This window comes from Pristis pectinata, chromosome 21, assembly GCF_009764475.1.
Source record: "Pristis pectinata isolate sPriPec2 chromosome 21, sPriPec2.1.pri, whole genome shotgun sequence".
In the NCBI taxonomy this organism is placed as follows: Eukaryota; Metazoa; Chordata; class Chondrichthyes; order Rhinopristiformes; family Pristidae; genus Pristis; species Pristis pectinata.
The window spans coordinates 34,064,702-34,091,848 of NC_067425.1; the positions used below are offsets into that span (position 1 = coordinate 34,064,702).

The following is a 27,147-nucleotide window of genomic DNA, read 5'->3' on the forward strand; positions in this document are numbered from 1 at the left end:
GCCTTCCTCCGTCGCTGACTGGCTGGCGCGGCGCGCCATCCTGTCCGCCCGATCCACCCAGCAGGTTCGGTTGAAGTGCGGCGCATGCGTACTAACGGGGGGTTTCGCCGCCCGTCCGGGATCGGCCGACGGGCTGTCAACGGCGGCTTGGCCGGGAGAGGTACTGCGCATGCGCTCCTCCTTCCCCCCGACCCATTGACGTCACTTCATGGATACCATTCAACAAGAGCTGCAACCAAGGAGGTGCTGGGTGTGGATCAGGCTAGAGTGTTGGAAGGAGTTGGCACTCACCAGCCCATCTGACATTAACTCTTGTAATGGCAGGAATTATATTTTGTGATGCAACAGAGCTCTACAATATGCTGAATCAAAGCACAAAGTATTCCAGGCTGACAGAACCTATTTATCTCTATTTAGTCGGTGAGTAGAAAGACCAAAGTTTAAATAAGAGGAGATAATGAAAGAATGATCATGAGAGAAAGCCCACCTTCCTCCCTGGACGCAGAGGGTGGTGAGTATACGGAATGAGCTGCCGGAGGAAGTGGTTGAGGCAGGTACTTCTTTATTAGTCGCACGTGCATCGAAACACACAGTGAAATGCCTCTTTTGCGTAGAGTGCGCTGGGGGCAGCCCGCAAGTGTCGCCACGCTTCCGCCGCCAACACAGCATGCCCACAACTTCCTAACCCGTACGCCTTTGGAATGTGGGAGGAAACCGGAGCACCCGGAGGAAACCCACGCAGTCACGGGGAGAACGTACAAGCTCCTTACAGACAGCAGCCGGAATTGAACCCGGATCGCTGGCGCTGTAAAGCGGTACAATAACCGCTACACTAACGTATCACTTAAGAAGCAGAGATATGGGCTGAATGCAGGTAATTGAGACTAGCTGGGTCGGCATGCAGCAGCAGTCAATGGGCAGCCATGTACTTGGAGGGAGCCAGGAGCTGGGTGTGAAGGGTGCTGTGGTAGAGGGAGGAGGGAGTTAAGGAATCAAGGTGGAAAAGAAAAGGAGAGAAGGTGATTGAATGGGAAGGGAGGGAACAGGTATAGGAAGACTGGAGAAAGGAGGAGGGGATTGTGATGGAGGAGGTAAAATGAGGGAGAAGGCACCAAGGAAATATTGTGTGTCTGCGTGCATGTGGCCAGAGTGTGTCTGTCTGTGTCCATGTGTGCTGTGTGTGTATATACTAGGTCTATGAAGCAAAATCTGGTCTCCAAACAACTTGGACCACCTTGCTGTTGTACTTAACCTGCAGTCTGTCATCACTATGAGGTAACTGGAGTATAATAGCCACCTCATGTTTAAATAATTCATGCACAGAGATCTTCCATTCATCAGAGCTGAAGTGGAAGCAAATCAGCCTCAATCTTGAGGCATTGCCTAAGAAGACCAGAAGACCCTATCAAAATGTTATTCATCCTCACAGGAATTAATGGATGAAAAAAAGACCAAAGTTCTCCTTAATTTGCCAGATACATTAATCATTGGATTACTGATTATGGTAAATGTACATTTGTGGGAAGTGGAAGTCTTGCTGTAAAGTCTCTGGTGTCACTATTACATTAAAGCACTGCATTTCAAAGTTAATCTTGCAACATTGCATATAACATACTTCAGGTAGTTATCATCAGCTGAAATAAACAGATGTGTCTTCCTGATACTCCCAGTCTGAGTGATTTATAAAATACTCTGCAAAGGAAGAACTCATTGTGATTGATCAATACAACAATCAGGCTCTATTGACCCAGAAATAACACAAAGAAAGGTTTGAGAACCGCAAGTCCAAGCTCCCCTTTTTATGCCTTGCTAAAATTCCAAGATCCTGTAACACTGGTGGTCTAGAGAGCAACAGTAATTGGTGCCCTTCTCTGTACTTCAAAGACATGGAGAATGTACAGAAAGCACCTCAAAGCACTGAAAGTACCACCAAAGCTGTCTCTGCAAAATGCTGCAAATCCATTGTCAGGAGAGGCCACCCAGTGTCAGCATCCACTCCAGGCAGATATGCTTGGCATTAAAGGTCTGATTATACTCAACCAGCTCTAGTGGGCAGTCCTCATTATCTGCATGTTTGACAGTTGGAACAACCTCTCTGAGCTCTGCCGCAGTAGTAGTTTGTCCAGAAAAACATTGAAAATGCTTGAGGGTATTGTTGAAGCCTTCTTGGAAAAAAATGTAGCATTCTGACTGACTAATGAGAATCTCTGGCCTGTGACTTCTCAAAATACAGTAGGAACATCCAGAAAGGCACTGAACATTTGGGGTCTCGACAACAGGAGCATGTGGAGGCCGTACACAAAAAACAGTAAGAATGTACCATGTACCAAATAGCTCTTATTAAGCACTACCTGCCCCAGCTCCAGCAGAGTGTGCAGATTTTCATTGCCCAATTTGGAACCCACAGAACTGGAATGGAAGCAAGTAATTCTGAGCACTGAAGAGCTGCCTAAGAAGAAGAAGGTGAAGACAGAATTTGTTTCAGTTTGATTATAAGCTTTCAAAGTCAAAGGTTAGGTGGGCAGGACTGCAGACTTGGGATTGCTTGGTCCTTGTGTGCTCCACACTGCTTTTGCTGTTCAGCGTGCTTGTGGTCCTGTATTGCTGCTTTCAGGTTGGTGCCACATTTTTTAGGTTTCCCTGGTGTTTGCCCCTATTCTGCACTCCTCGATGAACTACTGTTGATTCCTTGGCTTAATTATCCCAAGGCCATGAAGTTACAGATTGTGTTGTTCTACATTTCTAATACTAATTTTTTTATGCAAAATAAACTTTATTCACAATAAAAGACAAACTATACACAATTACAAAACAGTGCAAACCTTTACATTCTTGTACAGATCATTCATTGGTGTTACCTTTTTATATAGAAAACAGCACCGATGCCACACGTGTGGCTCCCTGGAAACTACCCTGTCCTGTATTTACAATATTGGGGATTTCTCGCCTGTCCCCGCCCCTCCCTCTCCAGTGGCAGAAGAACCCTAAACTGTAGTCCTTCCCCACCGAGCCTTTGCGTTGGCTGCGCCCAGCTTCAGTGCGTCTCTCAGCACATACTCCTGCAGCCTGGAATGTGCCAGTCAGCAGCATTCCCCTACGGACATCTCGCAGTGCTGGAAGACCAACAAGTTTCGGGCAGACCAAGGAGCGTCTTTCACCGAGTTGACGACCTTCCAGCAGCAGCTGATGTCCGTCTCTGTGTGTGTCCCCGGGAACAGCCCGCAGATCAGAGAATCCTCTGTTACGCTGCTGCTGGGGATGAACCGTGACAAGGACCCTTGCATCTTTCACCACACCCTCCTCGCAAACCTACAGCCCGCAAAGAGGTGGGCGACCGTCTCGTCCCCAGTGCAGTCCTCCCAGGGGCAGCGCGCGCTGGGAGTGAGGTTCCAACCATACAGGAAGGATCTGACTGGGAGGGCCCCTCTCACCGCCAGCCAAGCGAGGTCTTGGTGCTTGTTGGTGAGTTCTGGCGATGAGACATTCTACCAGATGGTCTGGACAGTCTGCTCAGGGAACCACCCCACAGTATCCATTGAGTCCTTCTCCTGCAGTACCTGCAGGATGTTCCGTGCTGACCACTGCCTGATGGACTTGTGGTCAAAGATATTGGTCTGGAAGAACTTTTCCACGAAGGACAGGTAGCGCGGCAGCGTCCAGCTGACTGGGACGCCGTGTGGCCACGGGGCCAGGCCCATCCTTCACAACAGCCGGGACAGGTAGAACCTCAGTACGTAGTGACACTTGGTGCCCACATACTTGGGTTCCACGCACAGCCTGATGCAGCCACAGACGAAGGTGGTCATCGGGAGGAGGGCGACATTGGGGACACCTTTACCCCCATTGTCCAGGGACTTGTGCATGGTGGCCCGTTGGATCTGCTCCATCTTGGATCCCCAGATGAACCGGAAGATGGCGCGGGTGATTCCCAAGCCAGAGGAGCGAGGAACAGGCCACCCCTGCGCCAAGTACAGCAGCCCTGAGAGCGCCTCCCAACTGATGACCAAGTTCTTCCCAGTTATCGATAGGGAGCGCCGTTCCCACAGTCCCAGTCTCTGCTTCACCTTCCCAATCCGCTCCTGCCAATTTTTGTTGCACGCCGCGGCCCCTCTGAACCAGATCCCCAGCACCTTCAGATAGTCAGGCCTGACAGTGAAGGGGACGATGGATCGGTTGACAATGCCTCATGAATGCACAGTTTTCAGCTGCCAGATGTGTGCTGAGTCTATCCCATTTGGTATGACTGTAATGCCACACAACACAGTGGAGGTGTCTTTGGTGTGAAGGTGCAATTTTGTCTTCATAAGGACTGTGTGGAGGTCACTTCTACCAGCGTTCTCATAGAAAGGTGCATCTACCAGAGGTGCCAGTTCCAAAACAATATCAGCAGAGTGTCTTTGTTTAATGATTGATTCGAATAACATTGGATATTGGTGATGAACTTCCCAATTTCCTCCCTCATATCATGATACAACCAGCGATCTTTCACTGACTGGGAAATGATGGAATTCAGCTGATGGAATGAGGGTGAGGGGTGGTGACTGACCTCCCCAAGAAGTGGGGTGGCAAGACAGAAAAAACACACAGAGTTCTGAGCAACTGTGGGTGCAGGAGGCAGCCTTCTACTGCATTTATGAAAGAAAGTTGCCAGGGAGGTGTCTGTAAGGACACGTGTCCTATATATATATATGAATGCCTGCACTTTTAAGAGCCCTTTCCAGGAGTGAAGTCAAAGTTAACTCAACCAAAAATTTCTGGTAGAGCTACTTTTGATTTTTGCAATGCAGCAGGTAGCAGCCTATGTGGCATATCAGGAGACAGCCTGCAAGCATCCGAAGGCAAGGTTTCTGAGAGCGAGGGGGGTTCTGAACCTGAATTTGGGAGTAGTGCAGGTACTTGTGGTAGCCCATGCTTGTGGTTTTCAAAGGTCACAATTGTGAGTGGTAGGGTAGACTGCGAGGACATTGTTCCTACAGCAAGTGTTGATCAGGCATCTGTATGAAGACCGGTAGAGAAGGGTTTTGGTGCCACCTCCTTTGTCTGGTCTTTTTTCTGTTTTTTAATCATTTCTGATTGGATGAATGGGGAGTCGCTTTCCATTTAGCTGAATTTCTTGTGGCATTTCTGACCATTAATTTTGATTGGAAACCTATGTGCTGAGGGGATCCCAGTCTTGATCAGTCAGCTTGAAATATGTCTTGTACAGAGTCAAGTACCACTCTGCTATGAGCATAGGACAAATGACCCGCTAAATATTGTTGAATGGCACTGGTTTATTATTAAAGACGATGTGATACAAAATGTCAGAAATTAATTTGACCAAAGCACCTCTACTGATGTTATTTGGGTGAGCTAAATGCCAGAAAAGCAGCACTAGAGTACACTAAAATCTTGCACCGTAGTGTTGACGTCCTGCTTATAACTGGTGTTAAATCTTCCACAAACATATGCAAAATTGATTTCATGACTTTTACTTATTCAGAAAACACTTCTTTCTGGCTTTGTAGCGATGTACTTTAAGGCAGTGCATCATCCAACTCACAATGATCAATCTCCAAGGAGGCTTACTGATAATACATCAGAAGTCTCAGGTATTGCAAACACTCTCCATTACAAAAAATAGTTTTCTGCTTTTGTATTTTTTAAAAATACAAACAGCCAGCAACAAAAACAGTAATTTATATTAAGGTACTGTTTTAAAGCTTAAATTGACTAAAGCCATGTGAAATGTGACAGCATACGTTTCAAAATATTAAATATCAGACAGTTTAAGAAGCAAATAAAGATCTCATGCTTCCTTTAATTCTCTGATACAACACACACAAAATGCTGGAGGAACTCAGCAGGTCAGGCAGCATCTATGGAGGGAAATAAGCAGTCTTTTGTGCGTGTTGCTCCAGATTCCAGCATCTGCAGAATTTCTTGTGTCATTGTCTGATATAACATAAGGTTATCAATCTTTCCTCATTGTAATGCAAATTCTACTTAAAATCTATTATTACTTAATCTATTATTATCTACTATTATTACTTATAGATTATTACTTAATCTATTATTAATCTACTTAAATTCTATTTAAAATCTATTATTACAGATGTACGGACCAAATATCAATATGATGAAAGTCATGTGATAACAGCCAAGAGAGCAAAAAGGGTAATATTTTATACTTCTGTTTGTTAAAAGAGGAAATAACTTAAATTTATATGAAGCCCATCCTCATGAATTCTGAAGTTGCTTTCAAAGCAGTAGATAAAGTGTAATCATTTTTATGTTGACAACCATTTGGCCCAAAGCAAGATCCCACCTGGATAGATAGTTAATTGTACTGATGATGTTAACTGAGGCTGAAATTTTGGTCTTATCTTTGACAGAACTCCCTGTACTTCAGCTAGTGCTGAGAGGACTCTTTCATCCATTTGAGTAGGCAGATGAGCCCCAGTTTAACATCTCATCCAAAATATAGCACATTCTCAGTAATTTTGGAAGTGGCAATCTTGATAATGTTTTCAAGGCCTAGAGTGGGTCTTTAACACTTGATTTCAGATTCTCTTGACACCAATAGAACCTTGCTGAATTTAACAAAATTTGACATATTATCATCAAGGTTCATAATATATCATGTAGAAGTGTAGTTCCATAGTTCAGCAAAAACATAAGGACATGCAATATTGTATTAACGCATGGATGTCCTGTGACTTTTTCCCTTAGAAGAACTAAAACTCTTAGTCTGAGGAAAAGAAGTTAGCTATCTAGGTCTCAGAGAAATTACTTTACCCATAACGAAATTACTCATTGGAATTCTCTGACCCAATGGATGTTCGGTTAATGAGTCTGTTCACCATTTGAGATCAATAGGTTTCTTTTGACTATTAAAGGAATAGAATGGGGAAAGTGCTGTTGATGTAGGGTTGAGCCATGATCTTATTGTGTGGCTCAGGGGCACATGTTGCCTCCTCCTGATCCTGTTTCCTTCAGCCTGGTGTTCTAGTATAAGTGGTATAAATAGGTTAACTCGAACAGCTCTGGCCAGTGAACTATAAAACAATATCATTCTCAATAACAAAACAGAGCCAGAGCTAAGAATTTAAAACATTGAACAAATCCACTTCTGGAGTTTGCATTCTCATTTTGGAAATCCAACCTTTGAAAATTGTATCACCTTACTGCATCAAATATAATTGTATATTTTTTGCAAAAAGCATGTTCTTGCTGGCAAGGCACTGCATCATTCTTGCAGATTAGTACAAAATGAAATCTACTAAGCATTACCAATCAGCACTGAAAAACAAACATATAGATGATTCGACAAAATTGCATGCTTTATGATTCCTGTCCTCTGGTCCAAAACAGCCTGCTGTTTATAGCTTGAAACATGTGCGTTCGTATGCAAAATTGTGCTTAAGGCTTTTTGCCAAAACCAAAATATTCGTCCCTAGAATGATAAAGCTTGCTGATCAGTTAAATCCTTTACTCTTCCAATCATGCTTTTTATTTGTTATTTTGCAGGACATGGATGGAAATTATCTGATGCCAGAAGACGTAGAGCTTGAGTGTGTAAAGTATTGTGTGGTTTATGATGGGCACACAACCTCATCGAACACAGACGGTAAATATACAATCAGAAATTGTAACTATAAAGATAAACTTGAGGCATAGTCATCGTACAGGGATAAACATTCATCTTGAACACTGGTGAAAAATTGAGTTATAATTTGAAGACAACTGAATAGTTGATAATTGGTTTATTATTGTCACATGTACCGAGGTACAGTAAAAAAACTTTGTTTTGCCTGCCATCCACACAGATCATTTCATCATGTCAGTACATCGAGGTAGTACAGGGGAAAAGTAATAACAGAATGCAATATATAATGTTACAGAGAAAGTGCAGTGCATGCAGTCAATAAGGTGCAAGGCCATGTCAAGGTAGATTGTGAGGTCAAGAGTCCATCTTATTGTACAAGAGGACTGTTCAGTAGTCTTATAACGTGGGATAGAAACTGTCATTGAGCCTGGTGGTACGTGCTTTCAGGCTTTTGTATCTTTTGCCCAATGGGAGGGGGGGGAAGAGAGAATGCCCAGGGTTGGAGGGGTCTTTGATTATGTTGGCTGCCTTACTGAGGCAGCAATAAGTGTGGACAGAGTCCATGGAGGGGGAAGCTGGTTTTCATGATATGCTGAGCTGCGTCCACAGCTCTCTGCCAAACTCTCACCCTCTGTCAGGCTGAATAACTATCAGCCTGGCCATTATTGACTGAATTGCCTCAATGTCATTAACATGACAGAACTGTACAATCGTTCTGGTAGAGAAGCAGGATATTCACCACATTGAGTCCAAGCCACTTCCATGTAGTGCAATGTATTCAGTTCCATTCCTCTGCCGAATGCCCACAGCCCTGCAGATTTTGTGTATGTTCACGCGCATGCATGCATGGGTGTGAGAGAGATCTGCTAATGAGAACAGCTTCTCCCTATTTACCCTCTATTTGCCTCTCATTATCTTGTATATCGCTGTTGAATCTCCTCTCAACCTACTTCAAGGAAAGCAATCTCAGCTTCTCCACTCTATTCTTGCAGCTAAAATTCCTCATCCCTGGTACTATTTTAGTAAGTGTCTTTTCCACCCTCTATTGGATTTCCATATCCTTCCTTCAGTTTGGTGAGTACAGATGTATATTTCAGCGGTGCTCCAATCAGTGTTTTATAAAGATTCAACAGAATATCCCTGCTTTTGTACTCGATACATCTATTGTACACCTCTGAAGCCCAGGATTCCATGTACTATGCTGACTGTTCTTTCAACAACTCCCGCCACTTTTGCACATAAGATAAGATAAGATCTTTATTAGTCACATGTACATTGAAACACACAGTGAAATGCATCTTTTGCATAGTGTTCTGGGGGGCAGCCTGCAAGTGCCGCCACGCTTCTGGCGCCAACTTAGCACGCCCACAACTTCCTAACCCGTACGTCTTTAGAATGTGGGAGGAAACCGGAGCACCCGGAGGAAACCCACGCAGACACACGGGGAGAACGTACAAACTCCTTACAGACAGCACCGGGAATTGAACCTGCGTCGCTGGCACTGTAAAGTGTTACGCTAACTGCTACACTACTGTGCCTGCCCACATCCATCCATCCTACTGTTTCTGCACACTCTTTGAATGGTGCCACTTAGTCTCCTTCATGGACGTGTGAAACGGAAATCATGGTTGACTAATCCGTCAGCATTTTTGAGGTTGTAACCAGCAATTTGGCTTTCAGAAGTTCTTCAGTAAGGTGCCTCACAAGGGATTAGTAACTAAAATTAAAGCACACAATACTGGGCCAATGTACTGACGTAGGTTGAGATAAAAATAGGAAAAGGTGGAAATGTTCATTAGGTCAGTGGAATGAGGAACAGAGTTAACGCCTCTCCTTAGAATAGATTCAGCATTAGTTAACAGGCAGGAAACAGAGAGCTGGGGTAAATAGTTAATTTTTTGGTTGGGTTGCAATGACCATCAGTGATTTGGATGAAGGGATTGTGCGATATATCTAAGTTTGGTGATGATACAAAGCAGTGTAGCCCATGAGAAGGATACAGAGCCTTCATAGAGGTGTAGGCAAACCAAGTAAATGGGCAGTGAGGGATATGGGCCAAACTCTGGCAAATGGGGCTAGCTTGGATAGACAAGTGGGTCAGCATGGACAAGGTGGGCCGAAGGGCCTGCTTCCATGCTGTGTAACTCAATGACTCTATGACATAGCAGATGGAATGTAATGTGGAAAAAATGTGAGGTTGTCCTCTGATAGGTAAGACAAGAAAGGCAGAGTGCAAGATTGAAAGCTATCAGTAGTCAGAATGACCTGGAGCAACACACACAAAATGCTGGAGGAACTCAGCAGGTCAGACAGCATCCATGGAGGGAAATAAACAGTCGATATTTCGGGTCTCGACCCAAAACGTCGACTGTTTATTTCCCTCCATAGATGCCGCCTGACCTGCTGAGTTCCTCCAGCATTTTGTGTGTGTTGCTCCAGATTCCAGCATCTGCAGAATCTCTGGTGTCTCAGAGTGACCTGGGTGTCCTTGTACATAAATCACTGAAAGTTAATATGTAGGTACAGGAAGCAATTAGGAAGGCAAATAGTATGTTGGCTTTTATTTCTAAAGGATTTGAGGGTAAGAGTAGTGATGGATTGCTCCAAGTATATATAGGGCTCTGATGAATCAGCATCTGTAATTTTGTGTAGAGGTTTGATGTCCCTACTTAAGGAGGGAAATATCTATGAAGGAGGGAGTACAGTGATGATTCCTGTATGGGATGGTGGGTTTGTCCTATTAAGAGAGATTAAACAGAATTTAAAAGAATGAGAGGTGATGTCATTGAAATGTACAAAGTTCTTGCGGGGCTTGGCAAGTTGGATGCAGGGATAATGTTTCCCAAGGCTGGGGTGTCAAGAACCAGGGATTACAGTCTCAAATAAAGGGTAGGCCACTCAGAACAGAGAGGAGAAGAAATTGCTTCACCCAGAACTTAGTGAATCTTTGGAATTCTCCACCCAACAGGACTGTTGGGGCTCAGCCACTGAGCATTATCAAGGCAGAGATTGATAGTCCTTTAGATATGAGGGGAATCGAGGGAGATTGGAATTAGTTCCGGAAAATGTTGTCGCGGTAAAAGAAGTGCTCTAATTTAGTGAACAGCAGACTAGGCATGATGAGTCAGATGGCTTATTCCTGATTTTTTTTAGACTTTCGTATTTTCATTAAATGACGATTTATACCTTTCTTTCGAATGGATTCCAATGATGTTCCCGTTACTTGCTTTATCCTTTCCTCCCTTTTTAAACAACAATACAACATTGCCAGCCCCCTAATTCTCTGGTGCCCTTCCTGTCGCCAGCGAAGATTGAGAAATTGCATTCAAAGCCTCCACGATTTCCTCCCATGCTTGCTTTAACAGCCTGAGATGCATTTTATCCAAACCTGGTGAATTATCCCTTTTCAAAGATGTTAAACCCTTTGCTACTATGTTTATACCATTCAATATTTCACACCTGTTTGCTCTAATGACAACATCAGCATCTTCCCCTGAAGATAGTTGCAAAATATTCATTAAGAACCTTACCCACGTTTTCTGCATCTTTTTGGTCCCTAATAGTGGCTGCTCTATCCTTAGCTATCCTCTTGCTGTTTATGAACTTATAAAACATCACTAGATTTTCTTTTTTCTACTTGCCAGCATTTTTCAGAACCTACTAATTTTCCTTGCAATTTCACTCCCACACACTCGGCACCATTCTGGTGTATCAAGCTCTTAGTTTCTGACATAAATATCCCTGTTTTGTCTTATCCTGCTCTCTGTGCAACTTGTCATTCAAGGAACTTCAGGTTTGGCAGTCCTACCCTTTATCTTTATTGAGAATGTGTTTAACATGAACCTCTTGAAATTCCTTCTTTAAAGCCTCCCATTGCTCTGAGACTGATTTACCTACAAGTAGCTGTTTCCAGCTCATTTTTCTAAAATCACTCTCAATCTAATAAAATTGTCCCTGCCCCAATTTAGAGCTTTTACTACTACAATTTTATATTTTTCTTATTTTCTATAACAGCCTGAATCTCCCTGAAGTATGATCGTTATCACCAAAATGCTCCCCCACTGATACTCCTTCCACCTGGCCCGCTTCACACGAAGGAAAAAACAGGAACAGGAGTCGTCCACTTGGCCCATCAATCCTGCCCTGCCATTCAATATGATCATGGCTGATCTGTCCCAGACCTTAACTCCTCAGTTCTCCAATCTTTCAAATATTTATCTACCTCTTTAAATACCACCAGTGATCTAGCCTCCACAACCTTCCAGCGTAGAGAATTTCAGAGATTTACCACCCTCTACAAGAAGAAGTTCCTATACACTTCAGTTTTAAATGACTGCCCTTTTAATTATGTTCCCTTGTTCGAGACTCTCCCACCAGTGGAACCATCTCAACGTCTACACTGAAATGTTCATATAAGATTTTGCATGTTTCAATGAGATCATCCGACATTCTTCTAAACACCAAAGAATACAGATCTTCATTCCTTAAAACTTAAGTTCTTTCTTTCAAAATATATCATTTCACACTTACGTGTGATAAATGTCATCTGCCATTTGTCTGTTCAATGTGCCACCATTTCAAGGTCCTCTTGCAACCTTCTATAATTCTCCTCACTGTTTACCACACTGACATTGTCTGTACATTTTTACATCTTACCCTTCGCATCCTTATCTAAATTGCACTGTTCAAGCACTGACCCTGGGAGTATGGAGTACGACTGTCTCCTATACTACAGTCTAACAAACAACTGCTTATCATAATTCTCTGCTTACTGCCTTTTGGCCAATTTCTTTCATATTGCCATTGCCTTCATTATGTCCTCAGTTTTACAAACCAGCATTGGATTTTATTAAAAGCTTCTGAAAACTCACGTAGATGACACCTGCTGCATTCCTTCTGCAACCTTGTCTGTTACCTCATCAAAAAGTTCAATCAGATTTTCAAATGCACTTTCTTTCAACAAATTTGTTTTGCGTCAGTTTTTTTCATTGTAACTTTTTTCAATTTACTTGCTTTTTTTTCCCTGATTAATGTTTTTAAAAGTTTCTCTGCCGATTGACTTGTAAATGCCAGGTGTGCCTTTATACCTTTTTTCAAATAAGGATGTAAAATTTGTCATTCTTTAGTTCTCTGGCTCCTCAACAAAACCTAGGGAGTGTTGAAAGGTTATGATAAGTCCTTCTGCAATTGCCACCTCCCTTCCTGAAGTGACCAAGAACGCAACCAATCTGTAACCATAACTAGCCTTTCGAGAACCTTATCAGTTTTCACCACACTAATTATCTCACTTAATAAGGAGGTAATAGAAATATTCACAGAAACCTCTTTCATGATAAAGGCTGATTCAAAGTAATTAAGTGTTTAGCCTTGCTCTCTGACTCAATGCAAAAGCCATTTTCTGAGCCCGTAATCAGTGATACTCCACCTGCCACTCACTCACTCTATAGAGGACTTTTAGGTTCCCCTTTATGTTAACTGCCACTCTAGTCTCCTATTCTGCCTTTGACTGTCTTGTTTTATATAGTAAACCTCTCAGTTTACTATGTTCCACCGGTTCTCACTTGAATTATTGACATACACCATTCACCTTTGGTTTCATCATAGTCTCCAACTCCTTTGGCACCCATGTGCTCCCACTTTCCCATCTTGTGGGAATTAACTTAGCCTGTACCAACACACCTTTTTTAAAGTCTCTTATTACAGTTTTAACTGCCAAACTTTGGCTTTACAATATCCTTGCAAGATCTTCTCTTGTTCTATTGAAATTGGCCTTTAAAAGTTCTAGTTTAGATTATTCCTTTCACTTCTTCATAACCAATCTAAATCTCTGTCCTCCAGATAGTTTCCCCCTGACGTTTTCCCACCACATTTCTCAAAACCAAATTCAGCAACGGCTGCTCCCTCATTGGGCCATAAACGTACCCATCAAGTGTTCTCCTGAACATTTCAGAAATTCCTCTCCTTTTCACTAACGCTCTCAATCGATATCGGATGGAATCTGATCCCCCAATATCTGCCATCTACAGTTCTTGCACATCTCTGTAATTTCCCTGCAGAATTGCTTTAATATTTCTCCCACTGTTTGGTCACTTAGCCCCAATAGTATTTAAGTGTTCTTGTTTCTTAAATCTAACCAAATGGATTCTGTATTTGATCTTTAAAGAGTATCTGATTTGACCAGCATTATAATATCTTCCATTATTAGCAGTATCACCCCGCCTCCTTTCTCTGATTCCCTTCTTTTCTGAGCACCTTTTCCCCACCCAGGAATATTATGCCCAATCCTGATCTTTTTTTGTCAGAAATGTTTCAGTTATCACCGTTACATCATTATCCCACAAGGCCATTTGTGCTGTAACTCACCAACGTTTGATTTTACCACACTTCGTGCAATTACACAAATGCATTCTAACTTGTCAAACTTTTCTTGTAGTACCTTTTAGCTTGCTCCCACCCAAAACTGTAATACCTCCTCCTCAAATTCTGTTTTACCATTCTCATTCTTTGATGTATCTTATTCCTGTTTGCTGGTGCCTAGTCCCATGCCAATTTATCTTAAACGTTTCCCGACAACAGCAGTGAATCTCCCTGCAAGGACATTATCCCGAGCCATACTGAGATGCAACCTGTCCATTTTGAAGAGGTCTCTCCCACTCTACAAGTGGCAGTAGATCCCTGATTCCCCTGATACTTCAATGAGTAATCCATTGAGTAAGTAAGCCATGGTATGCAGGAAGACAGTAGGTTAATTTTATGCTCTCTTATCTGGTGGCAAGTGAGATGCTATTGACTTTTCATGGCCTCTGAGTTAGCAAGTGAAAATCCAGAAACAACTTTTATTTCTATCCAGAGGTTGCTGCAGGAATTATGAACTTTATGTGAGCATAGAATCACCCTTGGTCCTGACACTACCTGTGACAGAATAGGTGGTAGTTTATTAAGACTTTGGTGGCACAGTGGCACAAACTAAAAGAGCCATTGCCTCACAGTATCAGAGACCCAAGTCCAATCCTGACCTCGGGTGCTGTCGGTGTGGAGTTTGCATGTTCTCCTGTGACTGCGTGGGTTTCCCCTGGGTGCTGCAGTTTCCTCCCACACTTCAAATATGTGTGGATTGGTAGGTAAATTGGCCACTGTAAATTTCCCCTAGTATATAGGTGAGTGGTGGAATCTGGGAGAAGTTGATGGGAATATGGGGAGAACAGCTTTGTAGGCCGAAGGGCCTGAATTGTGCTGTAATTGTTCTATGTTCTAATAAAAATGAGATTAAGGTAGAATTAGCAGTTGACAGTCAGTATAGAGTTGGTAGGCTGAAGGGCCTGTGTTTCCATGCTATACCTCTCTATGACTCATGACTCAGACATGAATTAAGGACATTTAGGCAAGCTACCAATTGGTAACCACTACCGATTGTACTATTCCTCTTCAAGAAATAAGAACATTTAGCAGACGTGGGTAGATCTTACAAACTGAGAGGAAAGAAATAGTGCTTAATACAACAAAAATTAAATAATTCCGTGATCTGAACGGTTTCCTTATACAATGAGATGGACTCTGACCTCACAATCTACCTTGTTGTGAGTTTGCACCTTATTGCACTGCACTTTCTCTGTAGCTGTGACACTTTACTCCGTACCGTTATTGTTTTTACCTGTACTACATCAATGGACTCTGTACTAACTCAATGTAATTGCACTGTGTAATGAATTGACCTGTACGATCGGTTTGTAAGACAAGCTTTTCACTGTACCTCGGTACAAGTGACAATAATAAACCAATACCAGTACCAATAATATCTGCCCTCTTTTGTTGAAATGCCATTGTTTTACACTTCACCTTTGTGAATTAAAAATCATGAAAGAAAATGAGCTCCTATGTTCCAAATTTTCCTACCCAAGAAACAAAAGCCCATATCTTCCATCTTTACAAGATCTGGATGTATGTTCTACAAGGCAAGAAGTGCATCAACTATACAATCGCTTCCCTGATACCAACTGATCTTCAATTTCTGGCAGTTCCCACCAGTTAGGCTGACTATTTTCATACTGTAATGAGCCCATAAGTCTTACGTTTATCCTGTTTAACCATCTATAACTGTTTACCCAGGCTTCCGTAAACCTGGCACTCAAGGGAGATGTGAATAGCTTCAGGGAAAACTATATGACCTTATAACACTTGTGAGGGCCAAGAGAAGCAGATGTCTTTACTTTCAGACTACAAGCTTACCTTCTGCTCTTAGATTGGATCTCCCACAACAGCCTTCACACAAATAACACACAACTGGGAAACTGATCCATTTCTATTTAGGGAACATAACTTATCCCTGCCTCCCACTCTCAAAATCAAACTCCTTCCTTGGGTCTACACCTTTGTCCTTGCTTGACTGGATGCTAATCCTAGTATTCGGATTGGCCTCTCGGAGAAATTCTGATGCTTTCTTTCAAAAATTACCCCCATGTTGTAGAGTCTATACATTTAAATTTCCAACTTGTAACTTCATCCCTCAGTAGGGCTTTTGGAAATAGCGTTGCACGTTTATAGATTAAGATAAGTGTTTCACATTAAAGTTTTATGGTAATGTACTCTTTTTTTAAACGTTTATGAAACTATTTTTACATTCGTCATTTCTAGGTCCTGCAATCCAATATGCAAAGCTTCTGGAAGAAGTCAGCCGACAACCAATTAGAGTCCTGAATGGTGGATATGAACTTTTCTCTGCTTGCTATCCATTCTTCAGGACACAGAAAATATTTTACATGCCACAGGTAAGGTCAAGGGGTTGTGTGGAGCAGGAGTCTTCAATAACTGGGTGATCTGGAACCATGTGGCCTTCCCCAACACTGAGAGTCCAATTTTCAAAAGTGCAGCTCACATTTGCATAAACAATCGTATTTTTTAAGAGGAGCAACAGCTTGGAAGAAAGGGAAAAATATTCATGATCAGAGTGCTCTTCAGAACCTACTAATGGATATCAGAAAAAAACTCTCACAGAATGTGATTTATTTAACAAGGGGTGCAAGGACAAGCCAGGGAAGTACAGGCTGGTGGGCTTTACATCAGTGGTGGGAAAGTTACTGGAGGGGATTCTGAGAAACACAATCCATCTGCATTTGGAAAGGCAAAGACTGATTAGGGAGAGTCAGTGTGGCTTTGTGCATGGGAAATCATGCCTCATGAATTTAATTGAGTTGTTTTGAAAAGGTAACCAAGGGAACTGATGAGGGCAGGGCAGTAGACATTGTCTACATGGACTTTAACATGGCTTTTGACCAGGTCCCACATTGTAGATTGGTTGGGAAAGTGACATCACACGGGACCTAGGGTGAGATAGCCAACTGGATACAAAATTGGTTAGTTGGAAGGAGTCAGAGGATGCTAGTGGAGGCTTCTTTTTTCAGATTGGAGGCCTGTGGCTGGTGGTGTGCCGCAGAGATTGCAGCTGGGTCCACTGTCGTTTGTCAGATAGATCAACAATTAGGATGAGAATGTAGCTGGCATGGTTAGTAAGTTTGCAGATGACACCAAAATTGGTGGTATAGTGGACAGTGAAGAAAGTTGTCTGAGGTTACAACATGATCTAGATCAACTGGGAAAGTGGGCAAAGGAACGGCTGATGGAATTTAACTCAGTCAAGTGTGAGGTGATGTATTTTGGGAAGTCGAAGCAGGGCAGTATTAATCAGTAAATGACAGGGCCCCGGAGAGTTTTGTAGAACGGAGAGACCTTGGGGTGCAAGTACATAGTTCCCTGACAGTGGCGGCACAGGTAGACATGGTGGTGAAGAAGGGGTTTGGCACGTTTGCTTTCATCAGACGGGGCACTGAGTACAGGAGTTGGGACATTATGTTGCAACTGTGCAAGTTGTTGGTGAGATCACACCTGGAATATTGTGTGCAGTTCTGATCACCTTACTGAAGGTAGGAGAGGGTGCAGGAAAGATTCACAGGGATGCTGCTGGGACTGGAGAGCTTGAGTTATAAGGAGAGACTGGATAGGCTGGGACTGGAGGGCTTGAGTTATGAGGAGAGACTGGATAGGCTGGGACTGGAGGGCTTGAGTTATGAGGAGAGACTGGATAGGCTGGGACTGGAGGGCTTGAGTTATGAGGAGAGACTGGATAGGCTGGGGCTGTTTTCCCTGGAGCGAAGGAGGCTGAGGGGTGACTTTATGGAGATTTATAAAATCATGAGGGTAATAGATAAAGCAGATGACAATGGTCTTTTTCCCAGCGTAAGGGAGTCTAAAACTAGAGAACGTAGGTGTCAGATGAGAGGGGAAAAGTTTAAATGAGACCTGAGGGGCAAGCTTTCCACACAGAGGGTGGTGGGTATATGGAATGAGCTGCCACAGGAAGTGGTAAGGCTGGGTACAATTACAACGTTTAAAAGATATTTAGACAGGTACATAGGTTGGAGAGGTTTAGAGGGATATGGGCCAAATGCAGAACAAATGGGACTAGGTCAGGAAGGCCCCTTGATTGGTATGGACAAGTTGGGCTGAAGGGCGTGTTTCCACACTGTATCACACTCTATGAGAGTAAACCTAATGGAATGCGTCATAACCCGTGCTAATGCTGGGAAATTGGTCAGCCTGGATATTTATCACAAATGGGTAAGAAGGTGTGTGCCTCCAATATGCATACATTCAAGGAGGTAAGTATTTATAATCTTATCTAGAGCTTTGTAAAAATTAATGTTTTTATTGACTAAGCTTACAAATTACGGAAAGGTAACTGTAAAAGATAGAAAAATTGGCCTTTAGTGGATAAGCTGGTTAAAAATTAATTATTAGTTAAATAGAAACTTGAATTAATTGAACACATTGAACACATGAAACAAGACTTGTTAGAAATGGCAAGATATGTGATGTGTTATAGCATTTGGGAGTTGGTAAAGACCTGTGAGGCCCACGACAATTACCCCTGCAGTGTCTACCTCTTGAGAAACTCAAAGGTAAAAAAAATACTGGAACCACTCAGCGGGTCAGGCAGCATCTGTGGAAAGAGTTAACATTTCAGATCAAAGGCCCGATGTCAGAACTGAAAAAAAGAGAAAACAGGTTAGTTTTAAGTTACAGAGAAGGCAGGGGAAGGAATATCTCCTTTAGGGTGAGGACTATGTAGGGAGATAAGTTGTAGTAGTCATCTGATCAGTGAGTTAGTGGGAGCAGTTAGAGAGTGAGAGTACACACAAAGGAGCATTGTGTAATGCAGGGCTGTAGGACATGCCCAGCTGGCCTGGCTGTGCTAATGAGAGGGAAAAACTGAGTCAATGACAGAAATGGCCAGCTCAGGTACAGGCAGAGTTACCTGAAGTTGGAGAATTTGGTACTGAATCTGGAAAACTACAATGTGCCCCTACGGGGGATGAGGTGTTGTTCCTCAAGCTTGCATTGGGCCTTGTTATAACAGTGCAGGAGGCTGTAGACAGATCAGCCAGAATGGGTGTGGGACAGAACATTAAGATGGCAGGCAACCAGAAGCTCAGGGTTGGTCTTGCGGACAGGATGTACGCGATCCATAAAGTGACCCTGTGATGTATGCTGGAGATGCCTGTGTGAAAAGTCCCATCATCAGAGCAAATACAACAGAGATGGCAGTATTTACAGAATAGAATGGAGTCTTTAGAGAAAGCTGGGTCAGTGGAAATATAGTGGAGATAGCTACCTGAACCATGGCTTCACCTCTACCATAGGTGACAGAGCCCTTAACCACATTTCATCTATTTCCTTCACCTCTGCTCTCACCCCCCTCTCCTGGTGAGAGCAAGGACACAGTTCCCCTGGTTCTCACATTCCACCCCATCAGCCTCCACGTTAAATGGATGTTTTTGTAATTTCCCCCACCTCCAACTAGATTGTTACTTGCTGGTTTGGATTTTGTAGCCAGCAAGTGACCAATGTGTTTCATAAAGGAGTGGTCAGTAAATTTAGGACATTCACACACACACGTGGGAAACGTCACATGCATGTGGGAAATCCCTAATCCTGTAACGTGCCAAGAAACGGCAGCAGTTCCACATGGAACTCCTGGTATTTCCTTGCAAATTCAGGTTCGTCAAGATGTGTCAATTCTTCTGCATTATATGTTGCCTACAGGAGCTGGATGCCTTTGAGCCCTATCCAATAGAAATTTTGCCAGCCAAACTTTATATGAGTGACTACAAACAATCCTGTGACCCACAAGTTCGGAAAGATCTGAAGATCAAGGCATATGTCAACCTCTGCCACGATAAAGAGATAGTGTGAGTAATTGACAAGATGTTCTTTACTTTCTTTCAAAATGTGCATGCTCTGAGGCTGACACATAGAAAGTCTATGATGACAGTATGAAATGAATAAGATTAATGTACATCTTGTACTGCTGATAAATTGTCGCTGTAAAAAGAAACTGAGCCGAGTGTGCAACAATGGGGATTGTAATGTAGGAACCTTGCAGTATCTTTGAACTCATGAGCCTTCAGCTCATCCTCTGAGGTACAACAGAAACCTTTTCAGCCTTGCATGCCTAAGACCCAAGGCAAAAGTGCACCAGATCGTCCCCATAACATTGGTCTCCTCCAGCAGCCAATGGGCAGACCCTGTGATGTCTGTCAGAGTTTGATTTGACCACCACAAGGACAAGCATTATGCTGTCTGTACCATCATCATATGGGTATCTGCTGGATACTTTGGTTTCCTCCTACATGCCTAAGATGGGCTGGTAACTTAATTGTTGACTGTAAATTATTCCTGAATGTATATTAGGGGCAAACAATCAAAAGGGAGTTGATGGGAACATGTTGGAGGGCTACCATGACTGTAAGGAGTGGGGTAATAGGACTGACGGGCTTGGTCTGCTAGAGGCTGGCATGGACCCGATGGGCTGAATAATTCAGGTGTTAGAGGTGGCATGTCGCCACAGCATTAGTGCTGCTGCCTCACAGCTCCAGGGACTCAGGATTGATCCTGATCTTGGGTGCATGGAGGTTGACAGCTCCCCCTCTGAATAAGTAGGTTTGTCAGATACTCCGGTTTCTTCCCACACCCCAAGTAAGTAGTGAAAGAATCGAAAGGGGAAGTTGCATGGCTACAGGGGAATAAGGGGAAGATTGGACTGATGGGTTTACTCTACTGCATGCTGACATGGGGTCAGTGGGTTGAATGGCCTCCATCTGTATTGTAATAAGTACATTTGTCAGTATGACCTACAGCAGCCTGCAGGAGAATGGCAAACTACTGATCAACACCTCGAGTGCACCCTCTTACCCTCGATGTTGATATTTATCCCCAGTGCAAGAATATGTTTGATTCCACAGAACCAGCAACACTCATCTGACGTATCTATTTTTTATAAAAAAATAATTTATCTAAGTACTTTGTGTGGCCCACATTGTAGATGTGCAGTCTAGGGAGAGCAGAGTCATGCAACAGTACAGATCAGGAAGATTTTAGACTCAGTATCCAGTCTTGATGTATTTGATCATGACCTCAGTGCCAGCAAAGAGTCTGCATTCTGCCTCGGATTGCCTAGACAAAGGAAGAGGAAGATTGGTGTGTCTGCTCTTGATTCCTATTTGGTAAAATAGTGTGCCTTACTCTGTGAATATGTCAGTGAGCCTGGAATCAGCTTTGTCTACCAACATTTGACTTTCAAACAATAGTAGCATGGGAGATAACTCTGCTTGGCTGGTTGGCACCAGAAGTATTTCTAGGGAAGGGGATTTTTAAAAAAAAACTTATCCACATATCCAAAGACATTTGTCCATATACTTCCTGGTGTTTTTGGAACAGAACATACTGACTGGGAGGAGCATTATGCAAGTCTACAGTAAAGATGTAGATATTAAGAAAGAGGAAGTGCTGAAACTTTTGGAAAGCATCAAGTTGGATAAGTCACTGGGACCGGATGAGATGTACTCCAGGCTGCTGTGGGAGGCGAGGGAGGAGATTGCGGAGCCTCTGACGATGATCTTTGCATCATCAATGGAGACAGGAGAGGTTCCAGAAGATTGGAGGGTTGCGGATGTTGTTCCCTTATTCAAGAAAGGGAGTAGAGATAACCCAGGAAATTATAGACCAGTGAGTCTTAAATCAGTGGTTGGTAAGCTGGTGGAGAAGATCCTGAGAGGCAGGATTTCTGAACATTTGGAGAGGTATAATATGATTAGGAATAGTCAGCATGGCTTTGTCAAGGGCAGGTCCTGCCTTACGAGCCTGATTGAATTTTTTGAGGATGTGACTAAACACATCGATGAAGGGAGAGCAGTAGATGTAGTGTATATGGATCTCAGCAAGGCATTTGATAAGGTACCCCATGCAAGACTTATTGAGAAAGTAAGGAGGCATGGTATCCAAGGGGACATTGCACTGTGGATCCAGAACTGGCTGGCCCACAGAAGGCAAAGAGTGGTTGTTGAAGGGTCGTATTCTGCATGGAGGTCGGTGACCAGTGGTGTTACTTTTTGTGATTTTTATTAACGACCTGGATGATGAAGTGGAGGGATGGGTTAGTACGTTTGCGGATGACACAAAGGTTGGATGTGTTGTGGACAGTATAGAGGGCTGTCAGAGGTTACAGTGGGACATAGATAGGATGCAAAGCTGGGCTGAGAAGTGGCAGATGGAGTTCAACCCAGATAAGTGTGAAATGGTTCATTTTGGTAGGTCAAATATGATGGCAGAGTATAGAATTAATGGTACGACTCTTGGCAGTGTGGAGGATCAGAGGGATCTTGGGGTCCGAGTCCATAGGATGCTCAAAGCAGCTGCACAGGTTGACTCTGTGGTTAAGAAGGCATATGGTGTATTGTCCTTCATCAACCGTGGAATTGAATTTAGGAGCTGAGAGGTATTGTTGCAGCTATATAGGACCCTGGTCAGACCCCACTTGGAGTACTGTGCTCAGTTCTGGTCACCTCACTACAGGAAGGATGTGGAAGCCATAGAAAGGGTGCAGAGGAGAATTACATGGATGCTGCCCAAAATGCAGAGCATGCCTTATGAAAGCAGGTTGAGGGAACTCGGCCTTTTCTCCTTGGAGCGATGGAGGATGAGGGGGGACCTGATAGAGGTGTATAAGATAATGAGAGTCATTGATCGGGTAGATAGTCAGAGGCTTTTCCCCAGGGCTGAAATGGTTACTACAAGAGGACATAGGTTTAAGGTGCTGGGGAGCAGCTATGGAGGAGATGTCAGGGGTAAGTTTTTTACTCAGAGTGGTGAGTGCGTGGAATGGGCTGCCGGCAACGGTGGTGGAGGCGGATACGATAGGGTTTTTTAAGAGACTTTTGGGTAGGTACATGGAGCTGAGAAAAATAGAGGGCCATGGGTAAGCCGAGTAATTTCTAAGGTAGGGACATGTTCAGCACAGCTTTGTGGACCGAAGGGCCTAAATTGTGCTGTAGGTTTTCTATGTTTCTAAAGAAGGAAGCCGTTTGTCCCAACATATCTGCACTGCTGCCTTCAAGAGTGACCCAATTGGTTTCAGTCCCTTCCCCTTCCCCACAGCCCTGTAATATTTCCTTTGTATGTATCTATGCAATTCTGCCCTAAAACTGTCCCTCATTTCACAACAAGTTAAGAAACAATTTTTTCACTCTGTTTACCTTTCTTTAGCTTGGAAGAAGATCAAAATATTACGGTCTTACACATTTCTTCGTCAGATACCACTGATTTCTTCGTCCATTTTCCATTGATCTGTAACTTTCTTGGTAAGTTTAATTAATAATCCTACTGACATTGAATTTCTTTTGCAGCTTGCCGAGGATTTGTGTTAATGCAAATAAAAATTATACCCTCTAATTTAATTGCATTTTTATTCTTTTGATCAATGGTGAGCCCTGCAATCTGTGTATCATGAAAAATAATCAATAATGAATTTGGGAAGATGCAATGTAAAACAGAAAAATGCTGAAAAATTACTCAGCAGCTCAGGCAGCATCTGTGGACAGAAAAACAAGAGAATGTTTCAAGTCAATGACTTTTTTCATGACCTTTATTTGTCTTTCTCTTTATAGAGCTGCTTAGCCCACTGAGTATTTACTGAAATTTCTGTTTTTACTTTAGATTTCTACCATTTGCTTTTGCATTACAGAAGATATGTTTGTTTTTAGGCCAAAAAGTTTATTTAAGGCAATCTATCACATGCTAGTTTTTTGTGACAATTTTTGTACTCTGCTGAGCAAGAGTACCGAGGAATAGAATGTCACCCATTTCATAAATCAAGAAAATGGGTCAAGCAATCGAGGCTTGGGTGTAGAAAGCCCAAAATGCTGACTAAAGTGTAGCATGTGTTCACATTTAATGATTAGTGAGATACTAATTGAGTTAAGTATTTCCCTGCTCCAAAGCAAATGTCTGCTGTATTTAGGCTCACCAGCATATTAATCATCATTTATTTTAACAACATACCAATTTCAACATGTTTAAACAAATTTGCAAATGGGAATTCATCCCCTCCTCCCATGCCACTAAACCCTAACCTTTGCAGGCAGAACTCAGTTGCAGACTTGGTTAAAGTTCAGGGGAGAGGCTCCTGTAGAGGCAGGCTCTTGGTGATGTGGGCCCTTCCATTAAAGTCATCAAAAGCATTGATGTAAAATGCCTAAAACACGCCACTGCCATCAATGGCTGCTTTGTATTTAAAACAGTGAGTTTTTGGCAACTATGGTGAAGCTAAACATCTTCCATTCGATACTGGCCTCCAAACATGTAGTGGGTCCCATTAAGATGAAGGAAGTGTCTGGTGTATCACTTGCTCCACCCCAACTGATACCACAGGGAATTGCTGTGCAAGGTACAACATAGCATTTCATACAAGTTTCATCTCTGGGTCCCATTGGTGTTTCTAGATGTTCCATGGTGTGAATAAGGGACTTCAGGATCTACAACCCTATTACTATCCTAATCAATGATGTGTGCTAGTGATTTTGGAACTTTACCGCAATTGTATTGATGATTTATAATTAAGAAATCTGTGCTGTTATTTGATACCTGACTTTGAGGGGCTCCAGAATCACACTACATTATTTTCTTACATACAGATGACCACCTGGATAAAGGTGTTGTGTGCGTAGTCTCCACCCTGGGTATAAGCCGCTGTTGTACTGCAGTGATGGTCTACCTCATTCATTCTCAGAAACTTCCACTAAAGGTAAGTGATCAGATTGTTTAAAAAATGACTGTTAGAACAAACAGCCACCCTGAACACAACACTGCAGAACCACAAAACAACTGTTAGATTGTCTGAATTATCATTTCTATTGCAATCATCCTGATGAGAGCAGGGAAAACAATATTTGCTGGACAAAATAATGACAGAAATAAGAAGAAAAGTCACATATTTCTGCGCAGTTCTCATGAAAGACTATTGATCTTAAACACTAACTTGGTTTCCCTCCCCACATTTGCTGCCTGCTGAGCATTTCCAGTACTTGCAGTTTTATTTCAGACATCTGGAATCTGCAGTTTGTTGACTTTCCATCACTAACGATGCCACTCTGTCAGACTGTATCCCCAGAACGATTTTCCTTTCAGTGACATCGGTCAATGTGAATATAAAATCCTTTCTGAACCCAACATTTCTGGCCAGCAGTGAAATGGCTGAATTAGTACAGAATAGGAAACCAAAAACATTATCTTTTCTAAGATGAAATGCAATCTGCTTTTGTTTTTGGATGCTTTCATGAGAAACATTTACTCTATGACAACTCCTAGTTCTCCAGGTTAAATGCTTTTTTATTGGAATCCTTTTCTTAACCACCAACTCACGCAGGGAGTAAAAATTTCTCCTTTCTATAGTTTGAGATTGGATTTCCATTTTCTTTTTTCTTTAACATTTATAATTTCAAACCTTCTTTAAATGAGATCTTTCCTATGATGGAACTAAGATACTTAATTATAGGGACTCGGGACCAGTGAACCTTGATAATCAATTCCTATTTTGTTTAGTCTGACCACAGTTTGTTTGCAGTGATTACTTGCAATTGTGTCCATCTCACTTCTAGTTGAACTCTCACAGGTCTGAGTTAACATCAGCATTAGAGCTCTTTTTGGGTCTATCATCGACAGAGCTGGTGGAGACCAGTGTAGAAATCACTGGAATCATGCAGAACTGATCCATGCAGAACTGATCCAAACAGAACTGGCTATTTTGACAGCTGGCTAAAGAAAGATTACAATTCAAAGAAATATTACTGAATAATAATCGGCAAAAGGTCTGGAAAGGAGGCAGGTGCACACATTGCCGAATTCTCCACTCCTCACCGACCCCTCAATCACATATAAACCCTACCATTGTTGCAGACAGGAATATTGAGTCCTCCACAGCTTGCTGAATAGCTTGATGAGAAATAGACAAAGTATTTTGTTTTATTGCTACTTTTTGAAACCTGGGTTTGCAGATGAGTTGCATGTACCTCCATGTTCCTTTTCCTTAGGATGTCTGGGCACATGTACAGAAGTGTAAAGCAACCATTCGCCCACATCGTGATTTTGTACATCAGCTTTCTAAGTGGGAGGAAGTTGTCCTAAAGAAAAAGATCACAGATGTCTCTGACCCTTATTACTGAACTGGTATATAACGACTGTCAGTGCAAACATTCCTCCATTGTCAAAACAAGATTTGGAAATGTTTCTGTTTTTTAAAAAGATTTAATAGCTTGAAAGGTATCTACAATATTATCTAATTTATAATGCAACCGTAATTTAAATTCTCTTCATTATTTCTAATTATAATGCCATTTATATCAATAAATCCATGCACCTTGAATTATAATTTACATATTTATCACGGATGTTGTAGTTTAAAGGAATGCTTGGCAGTGTCAGTAGGCATATTCAATGTCAGCAGAACATGTCCTCATTTCATTTGTGTGTGGTAAAAGCTGCAGTTAACCTCACTATTGTCACTGACAACATTGATCTACCATAGAATCATGGCGCACAAAAACAGGCCCTTCAGCCCACAAAGTCCATGCTGACCATCAAGCACCCATTTACATCTGCACAAGGGGGATTTACAGTGGCCAATTAACCTCCTAACCCACTAGTTTTTGGGATGTGGGAAGAAACCCACTGGATACAGTGGCAACATGCAAATTCCACAGAGGCAGCACTGGAGGTCCAAACTGAAGCCCAGTTCCTGAAGCTCTACCATCTGTTCCACAGTGCCAGCTATAATACCATTCTTTAAGTACCACATAGTGGTGCTTTAATCAAAATGTCTCTGACTTTGTCTACATTTTTGAAGAGCTGTTTAATGGGCTTCATCTTAAATGTGACCGTTAGCATTTCCAAAGACTGGGAATTAATCCAGACTTCTTGGAGTCTAGGCTGTCATGGAAAAATCAGAATTTTTGGATAGTTAAAAACTACAGGGATTCAACAAGAGAAAGAGATAATTTCAGCAAATACACGCCAGTCCTCTCCTGTCTCTTTGCTCTCACATTGTGTACATCACACACCCCTTGCTAATGGCTTGCTGGGATGTTAAGTTTTGGTCAATTTCTTGGTATATAGGCCACAAACTTCCCTTATTGTCCAGCCAGCCAGTGCCAATAATGTAAGATGGAGATGCAGGA

At 42.5% G+C, this 27,147-nt stretch overlaps 1 protein-coding gene across 1 annotated transcript; it reads left to right on the plus strand.

Moving 5' to 3' along the window:
* The first annotated feature begins 2 nt into the window (after positions 1 to 2).
* On the plus strand, positions 3 to 26,136 carry styxl1 (serine/threonine/tyrosine interacting-like 1). Its single transcript, XM_052035969.1, has 8 exons — positions 3 to 420; positions 6,095 to 6,156; positions 7,510 to 7,609; positions 16,220 to 16,353; positions 19,685 to 19,830; positions 23,183 to 23,277; positions 24,610 to 24,719; positions 26,005 to 26,136. Exons 1-8 carry the CDS (start codon positions 318 to 320, stop codon positions 26,134 to 26,136), a joined length of 882 nt encoding a protein of 293 aa, XP_051891929.1. The 5' UTR covers positions 3 to 317.
* The last annotated feature ends 1,011 nt before the right edge of the window (positions 26,137 to 27,147 follow it).